The following is a 23,257-nucleotide window of genomic DNA, read 5'->3' as shown; positions in this document are numbered from 1 at the left end:
GGTTGGATTAAGCCTTGCTGCTTCTTCGAGTAACAAGCTATTTATAATGTATTTACTTTTCAACTAATGGACACTGATTTTTGAAACGTCCTCCTTCTCAAGCTGTATAGAAGCATGTAATAGGAACAGATGAGTATAAGCAAATTAAACAAATAAAATCCCTTACTCTGACTTTAGCATAGTTCAGCATTTCCTGAGTGGTTTCATACAGTGGCCACGGAGCATTTATGCAGTAATCCACTACAAACTGGCTGTCCTGTTTGCAGGAGGAAACAAATGAAATTAATTCTAAGCTCCTTTTTAGTTGAATTACATCACAAGAGGAAGAGAAATAACAACACACCTGAATTTTTTGCAAGTTTTCTTTGGCCTCATTGACAAGATCCAGCCAGACCTCCTGACCATAACTGCCAACAGAAGCTGAAGCTAGTTTCTCTAAAATGGTGTTTGCTTTTACTTTATAGACAAGCTGTTTAAAAAACCCCAAGAAAGACAGTTTTCAGTTTGTTGCAGTTAAGTTTTAAGAAGATATTCTTCACCTAAATACTCAGCACTTCTGTTCACAATGTTTTTAAGTCCTTCTTACAAAAATGGATTCCAAATTAGTCCCTAGCGATTGTGGTACCTTTTTATCTCACCAGCTAACCCTGGTTTATTTAATAAACAAAACCAAACGAACAAAAAAGCAGAGGTAAAATTAAAAATGCATTATTTGGATCAATCAATTAATAAAGCCAGATTGTGTGCTAACAAAGACACATGAAAATGCTCCTCTATTTTTTTTAGCAGCATTATTTTTTGTAACTTAAAGCAACAAATGCACCTTGTCCTAATCCAGCAGTGACGAGTCAGAAGATGTACTTCTGCACCACTCCTCATTGCAGGTTTTGTACAAAGCTCACCATGTAGTGAGCTAATTTTGAATCAGCTTTCAAGTATAATGAGCTGGTTTTAAGGCAATATTTCACTACGTTTGCAATATTTTTAACACTTTGTTGGACTACAGGGCAAGAACCCTACTCATGAGTTCAGTTATACTAATTCATCTCCAAATATATTTATCAGAAACAGTCAACTTACCTCAACATCTAGTCCAAACTGAATAGCAAAATTCTCTGCTTCAGTGAATTTATGTTTGTGAAGCAAACGGCTTAGTCTACAGGGCAGAAATGAAGCACACTACTTCAGTAGAAGTGCCAAACCACAGCTTAAAATTAGAACAATAAAATAGTGCTTCATGGAAAGTAGTACCTGTTTTCAGGCAAGGCTTCAGTTAAACTTCTCATCACAACAATAGAAACTGGGCCTTCAGATGCTCTGAGGATGAAAGGGCACTATGTGAGTTAATCAATTGTGAAACTACTGTATGTAGAAGTCATCTGCCACTTTTATACATGAATGATCTAGTAAGAAACAAAACTTCATCTTACATCTGATGTTTTTCATGAATTCCTTCCATGAAGTATATTGTATCCTGTGGAATGCAGTAACAGATGTCATTAGATGGTAGGGGAAAGCAGTCACAAAAAAGCAAAAGTGTAATGCATTGTGTTTTTTAATCTAGAGAAGAACTAGTGCTTTTCTCTCAGATAAGTTTGTTGAGCTTTTTAAAAATCTTATCATATTTCCTGGATAGTTTGTCTAAAATTTCTGAGGGCCTTAACTGTGCAGAATAAACTCATTCTTTTTAGACCTTCTTTTGTTAAAGTCTTTCTAAGGAAGCAGTTCAAACAGTAAAAGTGTTTTGCTCACCTAAATTTATAAATCCTAAATAAATCCTGAGCATTTTTTTATGCTAAGAGAACACAAAATTTCACACAGCTTTTAGCTGTTTAGTGAGCAAGAAGAATTTGCAGTAGTATTAACCTGTTTGATTTGCTAAATATTGTATCTTTTTCTCCATTCTTTGGAGCCATTGTTTAACCCCTCTTTCTACAGCTTCTGATCAGTTTCTAGCACAAATTGCTTCTATCTAACAGGAATAACACTGTACCCTGTTTAATAATTAAGCCTATTAAGCAACTATGTTTCTTCAAAGAAGGGCAAATTATCTGAACGCACCGTGCCAATCCCACTTTGAACGAGTGCAGAAACAACAGATACTTCCAATGAATAGAGGGGTTGCATCGCGGGCAATGCAAAAACCATTAGACTTCTCATCTAGAAAGAAAGGGGAAACAAACAAGTGTCAGAAGAGACAGAGTGACGTTTGCAGAATCACTTCTACACCAAACAATCCACAGAGAACCCAAGCAGCAAGGCAAACTGCCCTGGGCAACACCATAAGATGTGGCAATAGTCCCCTGTTTATTATACTTTAATATATAGATGGTCACATTTCAGTTTTGACTTGAAGCTCCTAAGAATTCTAGCTGCTCCAAATATTCGGTCATCTCCTTTTTTTTTCCCTTCCTCTTTTTTTTTTCTGTGACTGCATAACAATTGAGGAAACAAACACAGATAGAGAGATTATACCTGTTTGTTATCTGGTGCTGTCATGACTATCAGTTTAACGTTGGCAAGCCCTTGCCTACAGAACATGAAAGGGAAAAAATAAAATACACTGTATAAATCTTGCATTAAAACTGAAATATTCTTGCTCCTGACTTGTAGAACATTTACTTTTCTGTGGAAACTGGTACATTTTAAAACTCTCTAGTGCATCCAGAATAACAGTGGTTTAGCTGGTAGAGGACATGCATTTAAAATCCTGACATTTTAAGGCTTTTCAAATGAATCCGATTAATTTTTAAACTGGTACAGAACAATGGAAACAGTCAAGGGTTTTGCTTTCTTATTTTAATTGGCATTACAATTATTTTGAATTTTATCTGATTACATACATCTCCAGATGCTTCTCCATCTGGAGAATCAGGATATTACTATTTATGTATCCAAAAGACAGACTAATTTTTTTAAAACATCAGACTTGTAACCTATACTCTACACCTTATCTTAGGCAAGCATTTCCTAAATGATACAGCTTACAAGCCAGATCCATTAGCAGTAACAACAGATAAACCAAGAAAAAGCAGAAAAGACCAAGGTTTTCTTTTCTACAACACACAGCTAAGGATACCTACAAGTCAAATATTTTGTCCTACAGACCAGAAAGGTCTCAACAAAGATTTCTAAAAATTCACTAAAAATAAATCAAGTGTTCATGGCACATATCCTTTAAGGACAAACAGCTTTTCACAATTGATGCTCTAATGCTTTACTTACCATGTGACTGGAGAATCTGACTCTGTACTTAGCAGAAATTCTTCAATATGTACTAAAGGCCAATCCCAAATTAGAGTAAGAGAATAGACATCCCACACGCTTAAAACATTCTAGATTAAAAAATACCACAACAAACAAACAGATATGGGTTTAATATTTTCTTCATGAAAGACATTGATTGTCTTTTAAAAAAATAATATTAACACACTTCATAGCTTAAACAGTAGTTGACTAAAAATAACATTAATCAACCACAGCAAGATCAAGGTCCTTTGCAAATATAAGCATCTTTATTTTGTGAAAACATATTTACAAACTATTACTTTAAAAATAAATACATTTAGAAGCTGGTTCAAGAACACCATAAAATGAAGACTAAGCCAAATTATAAGACATACCTCTTCATCTAAAACAAATAGCAGATTGTCAAGAACTTGAAGTTTCACTGCATCTAGAAAATATCCATACATTTATTATTTTTCTCAATAAATGCATTGAATCAAAAACATGTTCAAATGGGCAAGCAAGTATTAGAACCCTCGCATGTGTGGCTTCATGGAGATTCTCTAGGACTGTGACATTTAGCTGAAAGAGAACTGTGATTTTTACTTCTAAGTTAAACTCAACAAATTTGAAGTATGTATTTTACAAGAAGTGTTCCATTTGGTATATGTCTATTTACCAAAATCAATTACATAACTGAAAATGTCTTAGTGATTTATGCTATTGAATGTGAATCCTGCCCAGTATTTCCTTATAAAAAGAGAAAAATCTCTTCTTTACCTTTGATCAGACTTGAATCAGCAAAACTTTGAACAGACACCATTTTGTTGGCAGTGTCCACCTGCCACTTGGAAAGTACATTATCGCCTTTACCCTGTTAGTCAAGTCAAATTAAAATAGGGTTAGACTTTAGCAAGCTGGCCATTGACAGATACACTTCTACAACTGATCTTTAAATTGGAATGCTGCAGAAATAACAACCTATTGCTGGTGAATGTGGACATTCAGAAAAATGCATTTAGCTTCTTTTCTCTCTCAAGACTGGCCTTTACCTACAGTAGTTGTTATAGTTTTGACTGTTCTAAAACCATTCCAGAATTCAAAATATCCTCTTTCCACTATCAAAGAAAATAAAAGCCTGAATGACACCTACACTGAATCTATGGGAAAAAAATTACACTATTGCACTGTATTCAACAGGTTTGTCAGTGAACCTAGAAAAGTTCAAAGTAACATTTCAAAATATCTCTCTCTGTGTATTTTTTTAAATTAGCTGCTGTACTTAATTCACACTTAAAGGTTTTGTTGAATTTGGACCCTGATTTTTACTTTAGCAAGCCTTTGTTGAACACAAACCTGATCGAAATACCCTTGTCAGCTCAAAGCTGAGACTATAAACAGACATGTCTGTACAGAAACCATAGTGATTTACTAAGGTCATGCAACCAGGGTGAAAATATGTTTCCTCTCATCAAAAGAAAGCAAGTTGTGTGATGGCAACACTTATTTTCTCATGAGAAAAAACTATAGACAGGCTGCACAACTGATAACCTTTAAATTTACAGCGAAGAAAATAAAAGACAAAGAGCCTCAATGCAAAAAAGTTTATGATCTTTTTCTACCAGCTAGATCAAATGCTATCACTGGTCACATAACGATTGTTATAAACATATTCTTGGTACTTACCCCAACTATCAAGTGCATTTTATTCACTGAGTTACTTATCACAAAATTCTGACAGCCGAGATTGTGATACTCTTCTGTGGAAATGAATGCTGTCTTTATCTGTCCTTGTAACTTGTGGGGTGGAAGATGAAGGGAACACACACAAAATAAGAAGAAAAATAGTTGTTTATACAATCAGTGGACAAAACCTTGAACTGCTCACTTCTCCATGTGCAGAAATAGCAATAAACACAATTACGAGTTGCAATAATAAACTGGTAAGTAGTCAATGAAATGTACAGAGCAAAGGTTTGTTACAAACATGTTACAAGTTATCAGGTGTTTCTTACTTCCTTTGCTGCAGTCATATCCATCTTGTGAATGGCTACATTAACAAAAAAGAAAAATCAGTATTAAATAAAGTTTTCCAGAATTTAAACAAGTCACTAATTATATAGGATAGTTTAATCTTAATCTAACTATGCTGACAAACACTTTAGCCAGAATCTTTGACAGGGTCAATTTCTATTGATCACAGTACTGAACTACAGAAAACTAACTAATAATTATATAGCATTAAAACTTTATTCCCAATACTCTTCAGTACAGCTAAGATCAATTGTAGCATTAAATCCTGCTTCCATAGTAGTCAGTACTCTCTCTAAAGCAGTGACTCAGAGAAACATAAGTTAAAGCAATTCTTGGAAGAATGCAAAACTGATTTTATTAGAGAACTATTTGTATATCAGCTTCCCTTTAAAACCAAACTAAGATTACATAGAAAAATCTCAACTCAGTACTTGCTTCCTTGATATGCATGGAAAAGCATTTTAATACAGCTTCTGCTGTTCAAACGGAAATTTCAATTGCTGTGTAGATCATCCTACCTTCCTGTGTTTTAGCAAGTGGGAGATGCATAACGCAGAGGAATCCATTTTTTGTGAGAATGAACATATGATAAATACCTAAAAAAATTCCAATACATTATTTCAAGCAGAAGTATCCAAGTACAGAACTAAATAAGACGGTGAAATAACTGAAAGAAAATATGATCTGACCTATGGATTGCACTATTTTTAAACAAAAATGTTGTCACCTTCTGTGAAGAGTAGATTGAGTTTGTACATCTTTGAGTTTTGTTTAAAATAATGATTTTTGCATGTATCCACCAGACTGCATATTCCATTTTCATGACAAAACTACATTTAAATACATTATATTGTGACAGAACAAGACTAGGAGTTTTTGGGAGAACAGGAACTGCTAAAATCTGAAGTCTGATAGGAGGAGGAGAGGAGAGATCATTCTTTTTTGACCATTTTTATGTATTTAGCATAACTTCAAAAGAAAAATGTATTGAGCTCTGACTGTTGTTTTCTATGCCATTTATAAAATAATCAATGAGAACTAAATATATTTACAGGAAAACATTAAGAAAAGTGCATTTAATGTGTACAATGCAAGGTAAAGATGTATCTGATGATTTAATTTGTACTCTTTCCCTGAATGATATTAAAGGGGTACATAATCACAAAAATTGAGACAAGGGGAAAAATTAAATACACAATTCTTACCTGCATCTGCATTATCTTTTTCAATAAATAGATGTAAATAAGTCTTTTCACTTGAAGATTTTTCAATCAAAATCTAAAATTTAATCAGCATAATGACTCTTAGACTTTCTGTATTTTGTGTGAAAAAATACAGTAAAATCATAAGTACTGATCATCAGTCAAAACTTCAAACTTTTTAGTCTCATGGAGAACTAGTTCTTGTTTACACATGCCATTCCTAGATATACTTTGCTTATTTGTTACTTATGGGAACAAAAAGTGTCACTTTAATCAGTCTATCTGTTCAAAACACAAGAAGACTTGCATTTTGGTATTCAGGAACAACAACTCAAGGACTTCTGAGAACAATATGTTTTCAGGAAAACCAGAATATAAAAAATTGCTGTACCTTTGTTAGCAAGGTTTGCTTTGACGGTACGTGAATAAGATGGAAATTGCCACTTCTCTCACCAACCACAAGAAATTGTTTTTCTTGGCACATACCAACTACATCCACATTAGTATCTGAAAAGTTCCATGTCAAATATTAAGATTTGGGATTTTTATCGACAGACATCCTTATTTGAAATGCAGGAATTGTACAATGCAGTGTCACAGACTTCTTTGAAACTAATAATTTTGATTAAACAAATTACAGTAAATGTCACACAGGGAGTGGTTTTGATATCTGTTATTCCCTTTTCAGTCAATTGAATGATCAGTCTAATTAAGCTGTACAGAAATACATAGTTAACAACATACAGAAGCAGTAATCACTTTGGATTACTTAGGTATTTATTATAATACCTCCTTTTATGAGCTAGTTAAATATGCAAGATATTTGTTGTATTTTCCTATACAAATCTAACATCTATTTTAACAGTCAGTTTTAACTTACAGTAGAATTCTAAAGTAATGAACTTACCAAATTGAATGTGCATCTGAAGAGACTGCTCAGTAGTGTCAAGAAGTGCCACTGATCTGTCAACAACAGTAATAGTGACATCCCTTGAACTGCATGCATACAGCTGAGGATTAACTGAGACCTAACAAAATAAAAAGGCTGTTACATTATAGTAACTGAGACACTTCAGAGAATATGACAAAGTCCTGCTAATTATTAAGAAAAATGAACAACACAGCTCTGAAGAATTCTACCTTTTCTGAAGATGTGATTTGAAGTAGTGTATCCACTTGGTACAGTGCTGTTCCACATTCGTGTCCTATACCTACAGCGAGCTGCTCATTCCCTGTGTCGTCATTTGCGAGAAGTTCAATATCATTCCACATGTTTACCTATGATAAACAATTAAGGGATCCACAGTACAGGACCACTCAGAAGTTATGGATTTTATTATGCTATCATGATTAGGAGGCAAGGTAGTACAGTAGGTATCCTAAAGGCAAATGTGTTTTCAGGAAACACAAGATCGCCAAGAGCAATGTGGCTCCCAGCCCATGTCCTCAGTGGGTCTAACTCAGCTTGGTGGGGACGGGACCCGCGGCCGAGGCTGAAATCCAGTGCCAGACAGCCCTCCCCACTCGGCAGCGGATCTGCAGTCCTGGCCACCGGGATCGCGAGCTGCCCCCTCATCCCCTCACCTCGGGTCTGAAGGCCGATGACAAGCCCAGCTCTTCCCCAACCGCCCCAGGCTTTCAAATTGGCGGGAGCCTTAGGTGGCGCTACGGGGCGCAGCATGAGCCAAACCTCCTCCAAATCCGAAAGGCGCCGTTGCTAAGACACCGCCTAATCCTCGCTCCCCGTCCCCAGAGTGCACTGCGGCTGCCTCTCTCCCGCCGCCTGTCCCCGCCCCTGGTTACATCCGGGCGCCGGGAGCGAGCAGGAGGGTGGGGCGTGCCGCCGCACTTCGCCTGCGCTACGGACGCGGCTGCTGAGGGGGTCTGAGTCCCTTGTGAGGAGCTGTTGAGGGGCAGCGACGTCCTGGGCGCTCGGTCATGGCGGTAGGTAGTGTCTGGTCGCCGGTGTGTTAGGAAGGAGACTGTGAGAAGAGGGCTCCCGCGGGGCGGGAGGGAAGAGCGTCTGAGGTGGGAGGGATGGGTCGGGAAGCCGTGTGCGCGGAGACACAAAATGGCGCCCGCCGCTCCTTCGCTTGCTGGCGCCATGATGGGCCTCAGGGAGGAGGTGGCCTCTTAGAACCCATTACTTCTCTGCTTGTTTCCAGAAGTTTCTGTTTCAGTAATCTAGGCTCAGAGAGAAACTAAGAAGCCTTGTGACTGAGGCTGTCGTTTCACGGTTGAGAGAACTATTGTGCGAATAGGAGTAGGCGTTTCTCGGAGGGGCTGGGGGCACAAGTTCCGTGGGAAAAGAGGAGGGAGGAGATCGATGTAGAGGTTGGGCCATGCTCAGTTTTCCTTGATGTACCTTTTCCTGCTACGTTATTTTATTTTGTGACTGGTCACAGGCCTGGTATTTTCAGCATCTTCTTGTGTAGATTTTACTATTTTTATGGTTAATATCGATAGGAAACGGCTTCGCAGCAATTTCCACAGCCCTTTATGTTCATACGCGGCCTAAGAGTATAGATGTATTTAGATAAAGGTATTTATCGCATAATTGAGTTGAAAAACGGGTAATAGTAATTGCCAAATCCGATGTGGTTGTTTTTTACCTCCCTAGAGTTAGTAGTTAGTGCAAAAGCACCTAAACAAGACAGACTTTTAAGTACTTCGTGACGTTTAGTCATCCGAAGTTCTTAAATTAAACATCTGACCAGTGGATAAACAGAACAAGAGGAGCGTAAACTTCTGAAGAAAACTGATTTTTTTTAATTATGCTTTTCGGTTTATATAAATTCTTAAGGTGAACTTACATTGTAAAGGAAATCAAATAATTATAGACTCGTAGTATTGCACGTAGATTACAGACGTTATCTTTAGGGTCCTCTTAAAGTAATAGGTGAGGGCTTGTTCAATGGAAAGCCTGTGCCCAATCCATATGTACTTCAATGAGATTATCGCTCCTCCTAAAGTCTGTCAGACGTTTCTGGCTGTGTTTCTATAGAGATGGTGGATTCCTTTAAAGTGCAGTGCAAAAGGCATTAACGAGTAGCAGTGTGTATAAATAATGAGACTGGTAGCCTTGGAAAATGTGCCCGCGGGCTCAATTTCAGATGGGTACTAAGTTTAAATAGTTAACACTGACGATCCTTCTCAAGTAACTTCTAAGTGAAAATTTATAGGAACCTCAAAATTCCTTTGAAACTTCTGTCCAAATCTTTTGAAAACAAATGAAGAAGGGAGTGTCTGAGTAGAAGTGGGGAAGTGTAAATAAACAAGTGATAGAAGTGGAATGCCAAGGATTGTGTTGGTGAAGATCACAAGAGGGGAGTCAGCTCCTACTCTAATGTTCTAAAATTTCTGAGTGTGGATTGTATATCAGTAGTGTTCAAAGCTCTGCTGCAGATGTGATTTTAAGCAGTCAGTGCTTTTGATTGTATGCTAGTTTGTTTTGAACTAGCTATTGGTGTACCCTGTATGTATAGAGAACAGCTGCTTTATGCCTTGCCCTTAGAAAGACTTTACCACAGGCGTGTCCTTGTAAAAATGCAAATTAAGAAGTAATTGGGCAGGCTAAAGAGTGGTAGCTGAGCTATAAATCCGAAGATTTACCTGTAGCATGTTGTGAAGAACTACCATTAATAAACAATATGCTGACAGTCTGTAGTACCTGTAGTGGTTTAAGCAAAATCAGCAGCTTTGTTTTCAAAATAATGAATAAAAATCAGTATTTGAGAGGCTTTTTTACATGCCTTATTCAGCTTGCAAATAACTGCAGCTGGTAGAAATCCATGTAAATTAAAGTCCTCTGCTGTGTTAATATGTTATCTTTGTGAATAGCCTTTCTGGATCAGATTATTACACTGGTTGTACATGTTTACTTCTAGCATGGAATCACAAAGTAGTCTTGAATGACTTCCAGAAGATATGTTTCTGAGTTGAGTTCTAGATAAGGCTTAGAAGGTTTGGGAGCAGCTTGCTTTTTGTCATATAAGAAAAATGCAATACAGAAATTGTTGGGATGGGTGGGCGTGACCTATATGTATTCTTATAAAAAGACACATTTTTGCACAGAGATACTGTTAGGAGGATTTTCTTTATTCAGAAGTTCACTAACACTCAGTACAAAATCTGTAATTTAATTTCTCTTCAGACTTTATTCTGTGGAAGTTTTGTGTTATTCCTCAGCAATGCCCGGACTGGGCATTGACTGTCTGTCAAGACACTGTTTATTTCAAGTAATTTGAGTTGTGTAAAGGTTAAAAGATAATTGTTTTGCTGTCCTAAGGTTTTTTTATTTTAAACTTTATGCCTTCCCATGTAGGGTAGTGATACAGAACGAGATGGAGTAGCCCCAGAAAAGTCCTCTCCAGAAAGAGAGAAGAAAAAGGAACAATCAGATGCCTCTAGTTCTCCTAGAACATCAAAGCATCATTACTCAAGATCACGGTCACGGTCAAGGGAAAGGAGACGGAAGTCAGGTATGGTTTTCAGATTAGCAAAGTACTTACAGGTGTTCTGGTCCATGCTTGAAGATCTGAAACCTTTTGTTGTTTTTTTGTTGGTGTTTTTTTTTAAACATACAAACTTAGCTCTAGGAACTTAATAAAATTGAGGCAAAATTTAAGCTACTGATTTTGGGGTTGTATCTTAAATGTGTTCTATTGAAATTTAGGAATTTTAATGATAGATGTGCTAAGGAGAAAGGTCTTGTCAGTGTTCAAGGAATCAAACAGGAATGACAACACCAAAATAAAAGGTATACTGCTTTGTCTTTGTTTTAGTCAGATATGTTTAGACTGGGACACTGTTGTGTCGTTGTAACAAAAATAAGATTACCTAGTTGAAAAATGTGACTGAACTCTGACAGGGGCTGATTTTTCACTATCAGAACTTAAATGAAAGCAAAGAATTGGGAATAATAGGTAGAGCTTGTTTTCTGCAATAGGTATTCAAATAATGCTGTTTATTCTTGGCTTTGAGAGGTGGAATACCTAAAAGGAACTAGAAAGATTATAGCCTGCTAATCTCTTCAACTGGGTAAACAATAATAAATGTTTTCTTCTCCAGATACTGAAGGAAGAAAACACAGAAGCCGGAGCAGAAGCAAAGAGGTAATTAACACTTTGTAGCGTTTAGGTAATTGTACAATACATCTTTTAAAAGTATCTTATAGTTTATGCACATGTGTAAACCTTTAGAAATGACTTTATGGTAAGTACAAGAAATTGAAAACTTTAAGCTTAAAAATGTATATGGAGATCCTTTCATAGTGAAGCATGATTGCAGCCATCATGTTGACAAGGTAATAGCTGTATAGAAAAATGCTTTCAGAAACTAGTAACTTAATTTTTTCTTTTCTTTTTCTGTGTGAAAACAGCCAAAAGAGAATTCATGTGGAGAAGTAGAATGGTGTTCTTGATGACTTTTACAGAGCTTCCATTAACCAAAAGCCTTGGGTGGCTTTATTCCTGGCCAATGTTCAGGACTTTCTATGATACATACTCATCTACTTAAGTACATTAAAAGTAATTCCCCACCTGACTGAGCTCTGCTATTGCATCCCTTAATTGTAAAGTCTGTCATAGCTTGACAAGCAAGCTGAATCAGCTGGAAACCTGACAGTAGCAGCAAAAGTTTCTGGGGACTGCCTCGCTTTTTAAATAAATGTATGTTTATATAGGAAAGTGAGAAGAGACAGGATCAGTAATACCTTGAAAATAACTGGCATAAACACCAGAGAAGAGATGAAACAAGCAATCCCAAGAGCATCAAAATAGTCACAAAGAGGCTTAAGCCATGTGGGGCAATAGCAGTCTGGGTCAGATGAGGGGCTTTTTTTAACTTTAAACCTGGATCAGGAAATTCTCCTTTCCCCCATTCCAATGGAAGCTCTGTTTAAAAAAGGAGGAGAAAAAAAAAGAAAAATAATCTAGGAGAGTTTTTGTGAAATTGAATATCTTGTTTAGCTCACATGATAACATTTCTATAATAAATCATACTCAGCGTGCTAATGCGCGAAGAGACTGAACTGAAGACGCTGCAGACTCAGATAGCAAAATTATAAGCCTACTTCATGATAAGGTAACTATTAGTCATTCAAACTCATATTTCCCTTAAAAATATCTTAAATCCGTTATGGGATATAATGGTGGTTTATTACTAAGTGTGTGTCTGGAAGACATGATTTAAGAGGAAATTAAAATCTCTTTAATGTTTAAAAAAAATCCTCACTTGATGTTGTGTTTTGCCATGCTGTTGGATCTAATCTTACACTATTTAGCAATTCCTAAATTACACATCCTGAACAGATGAGGAATAATGTCCCACAGTAGACTTACTGTTTTCATTCATTTGCAAGATTAAGTCTGTAGAGTAAGTGCTGAATATCAGTAATTCCTTTAAATCATATATCAGAACTGCTTAGTGTAAATGCATACTGAAAATTAGTGCACAGGATACATCTTCAACCTCAGACTTGTTTTTACGTTTCAACTGATTATTTGAGAAATTAAAATACTGTAAAAGATAGTAGCATTACTGTATGCTCAAACTATAATCAAATATGGATATATTAAGGAGTTAGTAATGCTTGGATAAGGGGGTATAAGCCAATTATAACATCTTCTCCAGACATGCTTCCTTTGGGGGAGAGAGTTTTCAAAATATAAAAGGATTTAGGAGTAGGTAACAGATTTAGATAAGCAAAAAAAAACCCTCAGAAGAATTGGGTTTTAGTTTGAAGGTAATGTGTCAGAGTGTGGGATGCACCAAAACAGTGACTGAAGATAAACCTTAGGTTGCCTGAGCTAGAAAGATTTCAAACTGAAGTGGATATATTAAGAAAAGGTGTTGATGTCATGACTTAGTCTCCAGGGAAAGCACTGGCAAAAATCATGCCTGACCTTGCTAAGTATTTTTGGCATTGCAGCTATAAAAAGGAATCTCTTTTTTTAAGAGGCAGTACAGGAAGAATCTGCAGTATAGTGGAGCAACATATCTTTAATTTAAAACTACTGTGGGAGGTCTCAAGAGTGATGCATGTTGGTTTTAAGTACTAAAACCAGGCTGTTGATCATGTAAGTTATTACTTTGCTTTTTAAAAACTGCTGGAGGTTGCTGACTGAAGAGAGGTTTGCTCTAAAAATTATCTAATGATGCACAGAAAACTGGTTGAGTTACAAAAGCAAAATAGTTTGTCTGGAACTATGTATGGAATTAAGTAGCATTCTATGTGGTAGGCTTAAGCAAATACTAAATATTCACTAGAAATGTGAATGTGTCTGTATCTGCATCTTCCTAAATTGTCAGATTCTTAAAAAAAAATGTTTGGAATGGAAACAGTAACTGAGAATGACAGTTATTCTTAAAATGCTATCAACTCTCTTATGGGAACACTTTAACAATACCTTGATGGAAGCTTTAGAAATCTTGTAGATAGTGGGGAGGAGGGAGAAAGGGGAAAAATCACATTTGCAGCTTTGAGTAGTTGGTGGCATTAGGTAAAATAGCCGTCACTCATGATTGAGTCGCACTCCTAAGGTTACTAATGTTGCATCACAACTTAGCATTTTTTATCTTCTGATACCCATACTAACTCTCTTTGTTGCACTATCTTCCTGAAAGAACCAACTTCTTCTTAAAACAGGCAAGAAGACATGAATCCAAAGAGAAGTCCTCCAAGAAGCACAAATCGGAAGACCACAATGACAAAGAACATTCTTCTGACAAGGGAAGAGATAGCCTAAATTCTTCTGAAAATGGTGAGGATAGACACAAACGCAAAGAGAGAAAATCATCAAGAGGGAGGAGTCATTCAAGATCCAGGTCTCGTGAAAGGTAAGTTGTCTTTATCTGGCATTTATTTTTTTTTAAGTACACTTGCAAAAATGGTGTTTCGAACTTGGATAGACACCTGAAGTAGAACTCAGATAAGGTACTGAACTAATTCAACTCTGAGTGACCTGTTCTTAGTGGGAGATGTCCCTGCCTATGGTGGGGGGTTGGAACTAGATGGTCTTTGAGGTCACTTCCAACCTAAACCGTTCTGTTTTATATTACCTGTTACAGTTTTTATTGGGTAGTGCAGTTTTCTGCTATTTGTGAGGATTTTTTTGCAGATCAATTGCATAAAAATACAAAGACTCTTTCAGGCTGTATATGGGTACCTGTCTTGCGTTTGTTGTTAGCATATAGCGATCAGAACACCTACAGCAAGGAGCGTATAAAATGTTACCAATAGTCAGTGAAGGGAGGGAAAACGCACCTTAGCAGTGTCCTATCTTTTTAACTCCTAATGCAGAAGCTTAACTAGAGACAGTGCTGTCTCAGCTTCTTTGCAGGATAGGCCATACAGCACACTTGGGAGGAAAATTGTTTGGCTCACTGCCAGGAGGACTTTGTAGCTAGCACTGCTCAAGGCTGAGGGATCTGCAGTCAGCATAATAGCAAGGAACAAGCTCCAGCTAATGATACACAGAGGGACTGTGTGTGACTCAGGGAAGAGAGCCCCAAATTTCAGCCTCAAGTATTGAAATACCATAGGAAGAGGAGTGTCTTCTTGCCTTGATTTCAAGACTCCTGCATCAGATTGTCTTGTCCATTTGTTTGTTTCAAGATGTAGGCTTTAATGAATGAAAAATAGTTCTGATCATGAGTATGATTGTGTATGTACATGCTGCAAACCACTTGTCTGTTGTGGCTGGTGCTAGTGTTTCGATTCTCTCCCGTTTCATCTCCTAGTCTTACAACTTAAACTGTTCCAGACATGAACTCTCCCCTGTGTAGTTCTTCCTACTCTGCATGGTTTGTTTTTCCTTGTGGTTATGAGCATGTATGCAAGTAAAAGCTTGATTTAAACATGAAAATATATGTGAGAATTTGGAACATGTGTTTCAGACGTCATCGTAGTAGAAGTCGCGATAGGAAAAAATCCAGATCTCGCAGCAGAGAGAGAAAACGACGTGTGAGATCTCGTTCTAGATCAAGATCTAGGCACAGACATAGAAGTAGAAGTAAAAGCAGAAGTAGGAGTAGAAGCAGGTGAGTCTTGACTTCCCTATGCACTTAATGGTAGTGTTTGATAGAACATTGTGGTGGGTGTATGTACGGAAGAATGATGGGTTTGGCAGTTAGTATCTGTTCAGTGCAATTAAGTATGTTCTGGTTTTCCTCAGCCACGTTGATACAGTGGGTTTTAAGGACTGGGTGGTTTGCATTCATATACAGAAACACCTGTCATAGACAGCTTAAGTGTGTCTCATTCTTGACCCTCCATACTATTATTTCCTCTTAGCATTTATAAATGCTTAACTAGTGACTTTTGTGGGTGTCTTCCAAAAGCACCACTTAAAATGTTTGTCTGATATACTGGAAGGAAAGTAAATCACAATTCAGAATACTAAGATATGATTACCACATTGAAGCTCTCTTTGGCTTCTCGCACTGTACCTGAATTTACTTTTAATAGGACATTTAATTGCTATTCCAATGGGAAAAAAATGAAAACTGAAGAATTCACGATTAACCATTTCATGTGTTTGGTATGAGAGTAGTGTGGTTTGCAAAGTACTGTTTTCAAAGGTACTACCTCTTCTGTTTTTTATCATAAAATGGAGAATTAGAAGCCACTTGTCAGTTCCACAAAGCACACCAAAAATTTGTCCTATCTGTGGTACAATTAGTGTAGTGCTGAGGTGAATTTTAGAGATTGATTGTTTCTGATCTGAGTGTACTCTTCTGCTAGTGTTTACCAACTGCCATTTTGTCAAGTTGAACATGAGAATATTTATCATGTTCATTTCTCTCTCTGTGTCGGGTGCTTCCATTGAATTCCTCCTTAAATTCCAGAAGTGCAGATTGAAACACTAGCTGGACACGTACTGGTGCTTTCTGTGTCTGGCAGACGTGGAATCCGATGCAAGTATCTCAATCCATGCTTCACTTGGAATATGCTGAGTTAAGGTTTTCATCACTGCATAGAAATTTGTTTTCCAGTGCTGATGAATGATTCAATATTTTGATGTAGAGTTCTATTTTGTATGTGTCACCTTTGCATTCTTAAGGCCCTGGAGGATTTTCTCAAGGAGTAAGCTGAAATATGGCTTAATGACTACTACAGTTGTGTTGCTTTCTTCCCCTCATACTTGTTTAAAGTAAAAAAAGTAGCTTGAATATAAAGTGGTGTTCCTTCAGAGCTCCTGAGAAAACATTGCCAGTGTTCCAATTCAATCAGTAGTATTTTCACTAGAATATTTTAAATTGCGTATTTAAAGGATATAGGAGTTGGTTATGGCTACTCAGCATTACGGTGGATCCTTGGAGACTTAAGAATCTAGCACACTGGTGTAATACTACAACATCACTTGTGAGACTGTTAAGAAGACTTCTTTCTGAAGTTGAATTGCATGGTTTGTGTCCTACTTTATTTTGGCACACACTTTCAGCTGGGGTGAGTAGAGATGGGTCTTCAACTGGTATACATGTTACTTGCATTTAATGGTAGTTAAGCCACCTTCAGCATCGTGTAAGGCTTCAGTTTACTGTTCTTTCCAGTTGTTAGAGAAGATGTGCGCTGTTTTTTAGAAGTCACTTTGAATGTTTCGTATTTCATGGCTTCATGAAAAATTGACATTTCAGATTTTTTTTCTGAAGTGGAATTTAAATTACCTAAACCAGAATAGTAAATGTGGGAAGAAAAACTAAGAGACTTTAGGAATTTCTTTATCTGGAAACACATCTTGTTGGATGGTGACAGACATACTGCAAGAATCTGTTTCTAAGTCCTGTTTTAGTTTCACAAATCCTAGAGGAGTAAAGTGAGGCATATGTCCTTTTAACAGTAGCTAGAACACCTTCATCAAGTTCTGGGCTCAGGAAAAACCTTCGGAAAGATAACAACTCTTCACAAGCCTGATAAATAGAATGTGGAAACTCACCATGTTAAAACATCCATGAAATGAATTCCCTCATTCCTGAAATGCAGTATTTATTGTATTACAGGTCACAGGCTATGACAGAAGCATTTGTAAACAGTAGACTTTGAACGTCTCTTGATGGTTCTTTGATCTGCCCCTGCAAGTGTTTAAACTAATCTTTTTGTTCTGTAAGCATGTAAGACCTTCCTGGCAGTTCTTTTGTGGCATTACTCTGATTAAATACTAGGTGGAAAACATGACACCATCTGCTTGTTTCAAATGGAAGTACTTAAATAAAAAAGCTCAAATATTTATTTCCTTGATGTTTACCAGTGCAATAAAGCATCAGACCAAAGACAAGACCAAACTACAATAGTCAGCACGGGGAAAATGAAGGTATCTTTGAAACATGCATTACATCTTATCTCAGGAATGCAGATCTGTCACTTCCCAGTGCCTGAATCTGCATCTTGTCATCTTCTATGAAAAGATAAGTCTTGCCTCCTTTGTATTCTACCAGATTTGTCATGTAAACAAGGATCTCTTTGTAACTTCAGTCTACGTTTCATGGTGTTTGTAGATGCTACCCAGGTTGCAAACACAAACAGGATGTCTAAATGACATTTGAAGTGGCTGTTGCCAAGTTAGCTGTTATCTCCAACAATTGAAAATAACATTTAAGTATAAAATTGCAGAAATCTTTGTGCATCTCATTATGCACTGTTTATGGCAAATCTGGGAAAGATGTGAGTAATAGCTCCTGTAATTTAAACTTGGTTGGGCACTTCTAGTACCTCTGACTTTGTTTAAAATGTTAGAGACTTAAACAGGGATAAACCCTTATCTCAGAGAGATTAAACCTGGCAAGGAGAAACACTAGTAGGTGGGACAAGGTGGAGATAAAATTACTGAAGAATCACCAAACCTGAATATTTTGGGTTTTTTTGCTTAAAACTATATTTTAACTGGGTTCTTTTCAGATTGCCAGGCTCCATGTAATACATGCTTTTTAGTTCTCTGCACAGTGCTGTCCTCGAGAGCCAACTCAAGACAAATCTCCTGTGTTTAAAATAGGTCTCCCATTTAGCTTGATAGCGTCTCTCAAACAGCTGTCCAGAGCACATTCAGTGAGGACTACACCAAAGGGAGGGAAACAGTAATTTCCCTGAGTACTGTTTCAGTTATGAAGTCAAGCCTCTCCAGAATGCTTAGTTTTAACATAATTGTAGTGCTGTGAGATCTTTGTGTGGTTTAAAAGGATTCTTATAGCTTGATCTGTTTTACAGATCCCTTGCAACTGACTTGACAGAAAATTAATGTTTTCTTATCAGGTTGTAGAATGAAAATCTCTAGAGCAGATCTATTCTAAACACTAAGAGGATACACGAGTACTCAGAATTACACATTCTGTTACATCTTGCAGTTTGAAACCTTCAGTTTTGGCTCTGTCTTGTTACAAGGGCAAGTGTGAATGTTACTCTCTGTATTGCAGTCTCTGTGAAAGCTGTTCTTGAGAGTTCTCCAAATTAATATATGATTAAAGGCAATGTTGAGGTATGTGTGTACCTTCGTTGTTATAGCGACTCTGTCATACTTGATTACAGAGAGCGAAAGAAAAGGATTGAAAAGCCCCGAAGATTCAGTCGGAGTCACAGTCGGAGTCCAAGTCCACCACCTTTTCGAGGACGAAATACAGCTATGGATGCACAGGAGGCATTAGCTAGAAGGTCAGAACTTGTTAAGATTTTAATTTTATGTGACATAACCTGCCACTATTGGTTTTCATTTTGTGAATATCTTTATTCTCGTATATTCTAGACTGGAAAGGGCGAAAAAACTACAAGAACAGAGAGAGAAAGAAATGGTTGAAAAACAGAAGCAACAAGAAATGGCTGCAGGTAGTCAATGTATATCATGCTAATTCCTAAACAACAGTGTGAGTGGAAGATGTGTAAGCTTAGTGCTGCGTGTCGTAGTCCTGTGGCACAAATGTCATTTTTTTTGTATTATGGTTAGCTAGAGCTAGGGCACAATTAAAAAAAAAAATCACAAAACAACTCCCAAAACATAACCATAGAATCCCAACAGAAAAATACTATGATTCCGCTTACTAAGTACACAATGAAAATATTGTACATTGGACTAGTGATTTTTTGTGACAGCCTTTGAACCCTTCCTTTATGCATCATTAAGCAAGAGTTTGAAAGCTGTTACCAGTTCAGGGGTATTTAGGAGCATGAGGTACATTTGTTTCACTTCTGGTTTACCAAAACTATTGGAGATTTATTTCTTAATTTACAACTTTACAATTTTATCATGTATTTGGTAGTTGGACATTTTATTTCTGATGAAGGAAAGTGTTTTTAGGGGGTTTGTCTCGTGTGTTTGGGGGTGTGAGTTGTTTGTTTTTCTTGTTACCTTTTTTTTTTCTCAAAAACAGTCTGAACTTCTTATCTGATACAAGTTACTTTTATTCTTCAGCAGCTGCAGCCACTGGAGGTTCTGTTATTAATGTTGCTGCTCTCCTGGCATCAGGAACGCAAGTCACTCCTCAGATTGCAATGGCAGCTCAAATGGCAGCACTGCAGGCAAAAGCACTAGCAGAGACTGGAATAGCTGTTCCTAGCTATTACAACCCTGCTGCGGTGAATCCAATGAAATTTGCTGAACAAGAGAAAAAGCGGAAGATGCTTTGGCAAGGCAAAAAGGAAGGGGTAATGTTGTCTTTCATAAAGCTTGTTTGAAAACATTTTGCACTCAGGGTAATTGCAGGATTCTTACTATTTCCAGCAAAATTAATTCCACACCTGCTACAGTTTCCTTGTTAACAATGGCCCAGGGTAAAACTTCAGAAGTGAAAGGACTAAGATAACAAGTGAATAACAACAGGAGCCTCAGAAAAACCCTTAATATCATAAAACAATTGGATCTTAATGTTACCTTTGTCAGTTTACCTACAACGTACAAATCCAGGTGGTCTCTTTCTATGGAATCATTTTGGTTAGAAAAGACCTTTAAGATTGAGTCTAACAAATGCTAAACTCTATCAAGTCTGGTGCTAAACCATGTCCCTCAGCACCACATTTCTGTGTCTTTTTAACAACGCCAGGAGTGGAGGCTTAACTACCTGCTTGAGGAGCCCTCTCAGTGAAGATGTTTCTTCTAATACCCAACCTAAACTCCCCCTGGTGCCAACTGAGGCCATTTCCTCCCATCCTGTCACTTGGTACTGGGGATTTCATTGGCAGCAGTTGCTTAGCTATGGAAACTGACCACTTCTTTCTGCGACTCTTTCCACTTGTATTCTGTCCAATTCCAGACTTGAAAAACAAGTCTGTAGAATTTGCTAGTAACTTTTCAGGAGTAGTAATGTGTTCTTGACTCTTAAGCTATGAATAGAAATAAGCCTTTGGACTTTTATGCTGTGTCACATAAATGCTCTTGCAATTAGTGTAGGCACCAAATCACGGCATCTCTGGCAGTTGGTTTTTCAGAAGGTCACTGGATTTGAGCACAGGTTTTGCCTGCTGATACTGTGGGGAAGTTGGCACTTTGTATTTTTGTCTTTTTGACACAGTGTCACTAATTATCATTCTCTTACCTGTTTTGAAAAAGCTCGCTTTGCTTTTTGCTTTTTATTTTATAAGAGGTGAAAAAGTGAAACTGGTTCGTGTGACCTTGATGTGAGCTAAAAAGGAGGGAGGAAGAAACTTAAATGCTGTCCAAACCGTTCTTCCTCTTTTATTCTGTCTCTTGATTAATTGTAATAAAATTTGCTTTTTCCCAAATGAATTCTAGCACAATATCCAAACTTCAGGGCAGAGGGTGTAATCTGCCCAACTAAAGGGTGTGCCTCCATTTTGAATGGAGGTAGGATCATTCACAAAGAAGTTTTGTGAGGATGTGCAAGGCTCTTAGACCTGACATGGAAACCTTTTACCTCCAACTGTGGTAGTGCTACACAAGGGGTTAATTTTCAATAGTGCTTTTTTGATCGTTGCTGTATTGTGATGTAAATAGAAACATACCTAAAATGTGGGTATTTAGTTGTTTGGTGTTTTGTTTTTTTTTTTTTTTTTTTTGTTCAGGATAAATCACAGTCTGCAGAAATATGGGAAAAGCTGAATTTTGGAAACAAGGACCAAAATGTCAAATTCAGAAAACTCATGGGCATTAAGGTATAGTTCTGTGTTACTAAAGTTGTTATTAGTTGTGGAATAATGATTTGTCTAAAATGTAAAACCAGTAACCAGTAAAAATAAGTAAAAAAAAGTTAACTTGCTGGTACCTGTGGTTAAGAGTATTGTATTTCTCATTAAAGTTCACAAGCAGCATCTAAATTGCAATTAAGTTCAGAGTCTAGAATTTCATTATGTTTCTGGCTAACACAGCTGTTGCAATCTCTATTAGTGCAACTGACCAGTATTCACATGAAAAACCACTTTGTTAATTGGAGGTGTGTATTTGAGCAAGTTAGAAACTCAGAGGAGCTGAGTGAAGAGCTCCCATGTCTGTCTTCACAGTGAGAGGAAAGCTACACTAAAATGTTCAGAAAAAAATAAATGCTTGCATTCTTATTAGTTTTGAAAGCAGAAAAGCAGAATTGTTAATGTTCAGGACACCTGTAGCATATGAAAACACCAATTCCTGCACATCTAATGTTTGTTTCCTTTTCTGTGGTTTCTAGAGTGAGGATGAAGCTGGCTGTAGTTCTGTTGATGAAGAGAGTTACAAGACGCTGAAACAACAGGAGGAGGTTTTCAGAAATCTAGATGCACAGTACGAAATGGCAAGATCACAGACTCATACGCAAAGAGGAATGGGATTGGGGTTTACATCTTCCATGCGAGGAATGGATACAGTTTGAGGAAATTAAAAACAAAAGAAAAGAAAAACAGTTTTAAAGTTTGGGACTACAGAAGGTTCTTGTTGAAATGTTGGGTCCTTGTTCACCAAAAAGCTAGCATTCTAGCTTGCATGGGTGTTGCATTGACTTTAATTTATTAAAAATACAAATTTTTTTTTTTTGTAAATATCAGATCAGTGATACTGGTGTTAGTGTTGTAATCAGGTTATACCCACTTCATTAAACTTGACAGAACTAGAGAGGGACAGTATTTTTTAGTTACAGTTCTACTTTTCAAACCAAGCAGCAGATGGGAGAAACTCATACATGGATATTTCGTGTCCACTGTCTTGTGTACTTTTGTACTTTAACCTTGTACAGTTATTTCCAAATCTTGAAACATGAAAGAAACATTGTGTACATGTTATTTAGCGTTCTGAGCTGATAGGCACATAATCCAGTGCAGGGGAAAAAAAAACCCTGGTTGATAATAAAGACTTTTTTTTTCTCTAAGGTCTTTATGTCAATTAAATTGTCGTTTGGGCCAAGCTCAAAGAAAATTAGTTAAAATATGTCAGGAAAATTTAAAGTCAGAAACAGAATTTCTTTTGTTCTTATTTTTGGAGTAGCATTTTTCTGAAAGGCAGAAGTTTGCAGTACAGAATTTGCAACTCATTATGAGGAATGCTGAATTAATTTTCCTTTTAGTTTTTTTGGTCAATTTGTTACTTGCTGATTTTAGCAAGGAGGGGGATAACCCAACTCAGTGGTGAGAAGGGCAAGATCTTGGAATCTTCTCGTGGTAGGTTACTCGTTTCGTTGAGCTCGTTAAACGCGGGAGGCAGTGCCTAGCCGGGAGTGTGACTCCTCTCCAGGGCAGGATGCAGTTTGAAGGGGGCCTTGCTGCAGACAAGAGATAGGCCTGCGTCTTGCTGCCGCCCTTTTCTCTCCACTCGTCACTTCGGAAGAGGAAATAAAAGCAATCGCAAAAGCAGTGCAGCAGGCGGCCCCGTGTCCATATAGGTCCCCAG

At 37.3% G+C, this 23,257-nt stretch overlaps 2 protein-coding genes across 4 annotated transcripts in view; one reads left to right on the top strand and one right to left on the bottom strand.

Moving 5' to 3' along the window:
- Positions 1–8,088, bottom strand: part of KNTC1 (kinetochore associated 1) — a 38,880-nt gene extending 30,792 nt beyond the window's left edge. The window contains exons 1-18 of the mRNA XM_064169042.1: positions 8,049–8,088; positions 7,605–7,742; positions 7,372–7,492; positions 6,856–6,971; positions 6,468–6,540; positions 5,781–5,858; positions 5,244–5,278; positions 4,915–5,025; positions 4,009–4,102; positions 3,624–3,676; positions 3,226–3,335; positions 2,476–2,530; positions 2,062–2,160; positions 1,431–1,474; positions 1,252–1,317; positions 1,081–1,156; positions 344–469; positions 167–256 (exon numbers count right to left, since the gene is read on the bottom strand). Coding sequence (XP_064025112.1) covers positions 167–256; positions 344–469; positions 1,081–1,156; positions 1,252–1,317; positions 1,431–1,474; positions 2,062–2,160; positions 2,476–2,530; positions 3,226–3,335; positions 3,624–3,676; positions 4,009–4,102; positions 4,915–5,025; positions 5,244–5,278; positions 5,781–5,858; positions 6,468–6,540; positions 6,856–6,971; positions 7,372–7,492; positions 7,605–7,736 — 1,479 coding nt within the window. The 5' untranslated portion in view covers positions 7,737–7,742; positions 8,049–8,088. The remainder of the gene's footprint in view (positions 1–166; positions 257–343; positions 470–1,080; positions 1,157–1,251; positions 1,318–1,430; positions 1,475–2,061; positions 2,161–2,475; positions 2,531–3,225; positions 3,336–3,623; positions 3,677–4,008; positions 4,103–4,914; positions 5,026–5,243; positions 5,279–5,780; positions 5,859–6,467; positions 6,541–6,855; positions 6,972–7,371; positions 7,493–7,604; positions 7,743–8,048) is intronic.
- A 202-nt stretch (positions 8,089–8,290) lies between these two features.
- RSRC2 (arginine and serine rich coiled-coil 2) lies at positions 8,291–22,739 on the top strand. 3 transcript variants are annotated; one of them, XM_064168319.1, is made up of 10 exons: positions 8,291–8,408; positions 10,789–10,945; positions 11,535–11,578; positions 14,113–14,303; positions 15,363–15,506; positions 18,985–19,107; positions 19,199–19,278; positions 19,865–20,094; positions 21,469–21,558; positions 22,068–22,739. In XM_064168319.1, the coding sequence occupies exons 1-10, from the start codon at positions 8,403–8,405 to the stop codon at positions 22,245–22,247; spliced, it is 1,245 nt and encodes a 414-aa protein (XP_064024389.1). In that variant the 5' UTR covers positions 8,291–8,402; the 3' UTR covers positions 22,248–22,739. The 3 variants fall into 3 exon arrangements, with proteins under 3 accessions (XP_064024389.1, XP_064024388.1, XP_064024390.1); XM_064168318.1 differs by having other exon boundaries at positions 19,862–20,094; XM_064168320.1 differs by lacking the exon at positions 8,291–8,408 and adding an exon at positions 12,471–12,548 and having other exon boundaries at positions 10,900–10,945; positions 14,091–14,303; positions 19,862–20,094.
- Positions 22,740–23,257: the final 518 nt, after the last annotated feature.

Source organism: Pogoniulus pusillus, chromosome 30 (assembly GCF_015220805.1).
Source record: "Pogoniulus pusillus isolate bPogPus1 chromosome 30, bPogPus1.pri, whole genome shotgun sequence".
In the NCBI taxonomy this organism is placed as follows: Eukaryota; Metazoa; Chordata; class Aves; order Piciformes; family Lybiidae; genus Pogoniulus; species Pogoniulus pusillus.
This window is presented reverse-complemented; position numbering and strand designations above follow the sequence as displayed.

What these genes read in the sequence shown, in the direction of transcription:
- RSRC2 (XM_064168318.1), top strand. An exon ending in AGATCCAGGTCTCGTGAAAG is followed by an intron (nt 14,304 to 15,362) that starts GTAAGTTGTCTT and finishes CATGTGTTTCAG; the next exon opens with ACGTCATCGTAGTAGAAGTC. An exon ending in GAAAACTCATGGGCATTAAG is followed by an intron (nt 21,559 to 22,067) that starts GTATAGTTCTGT and finishes TGTGGTTTCTAG; the next exon opens with AGTGAGGATGAAGCTGGCTG.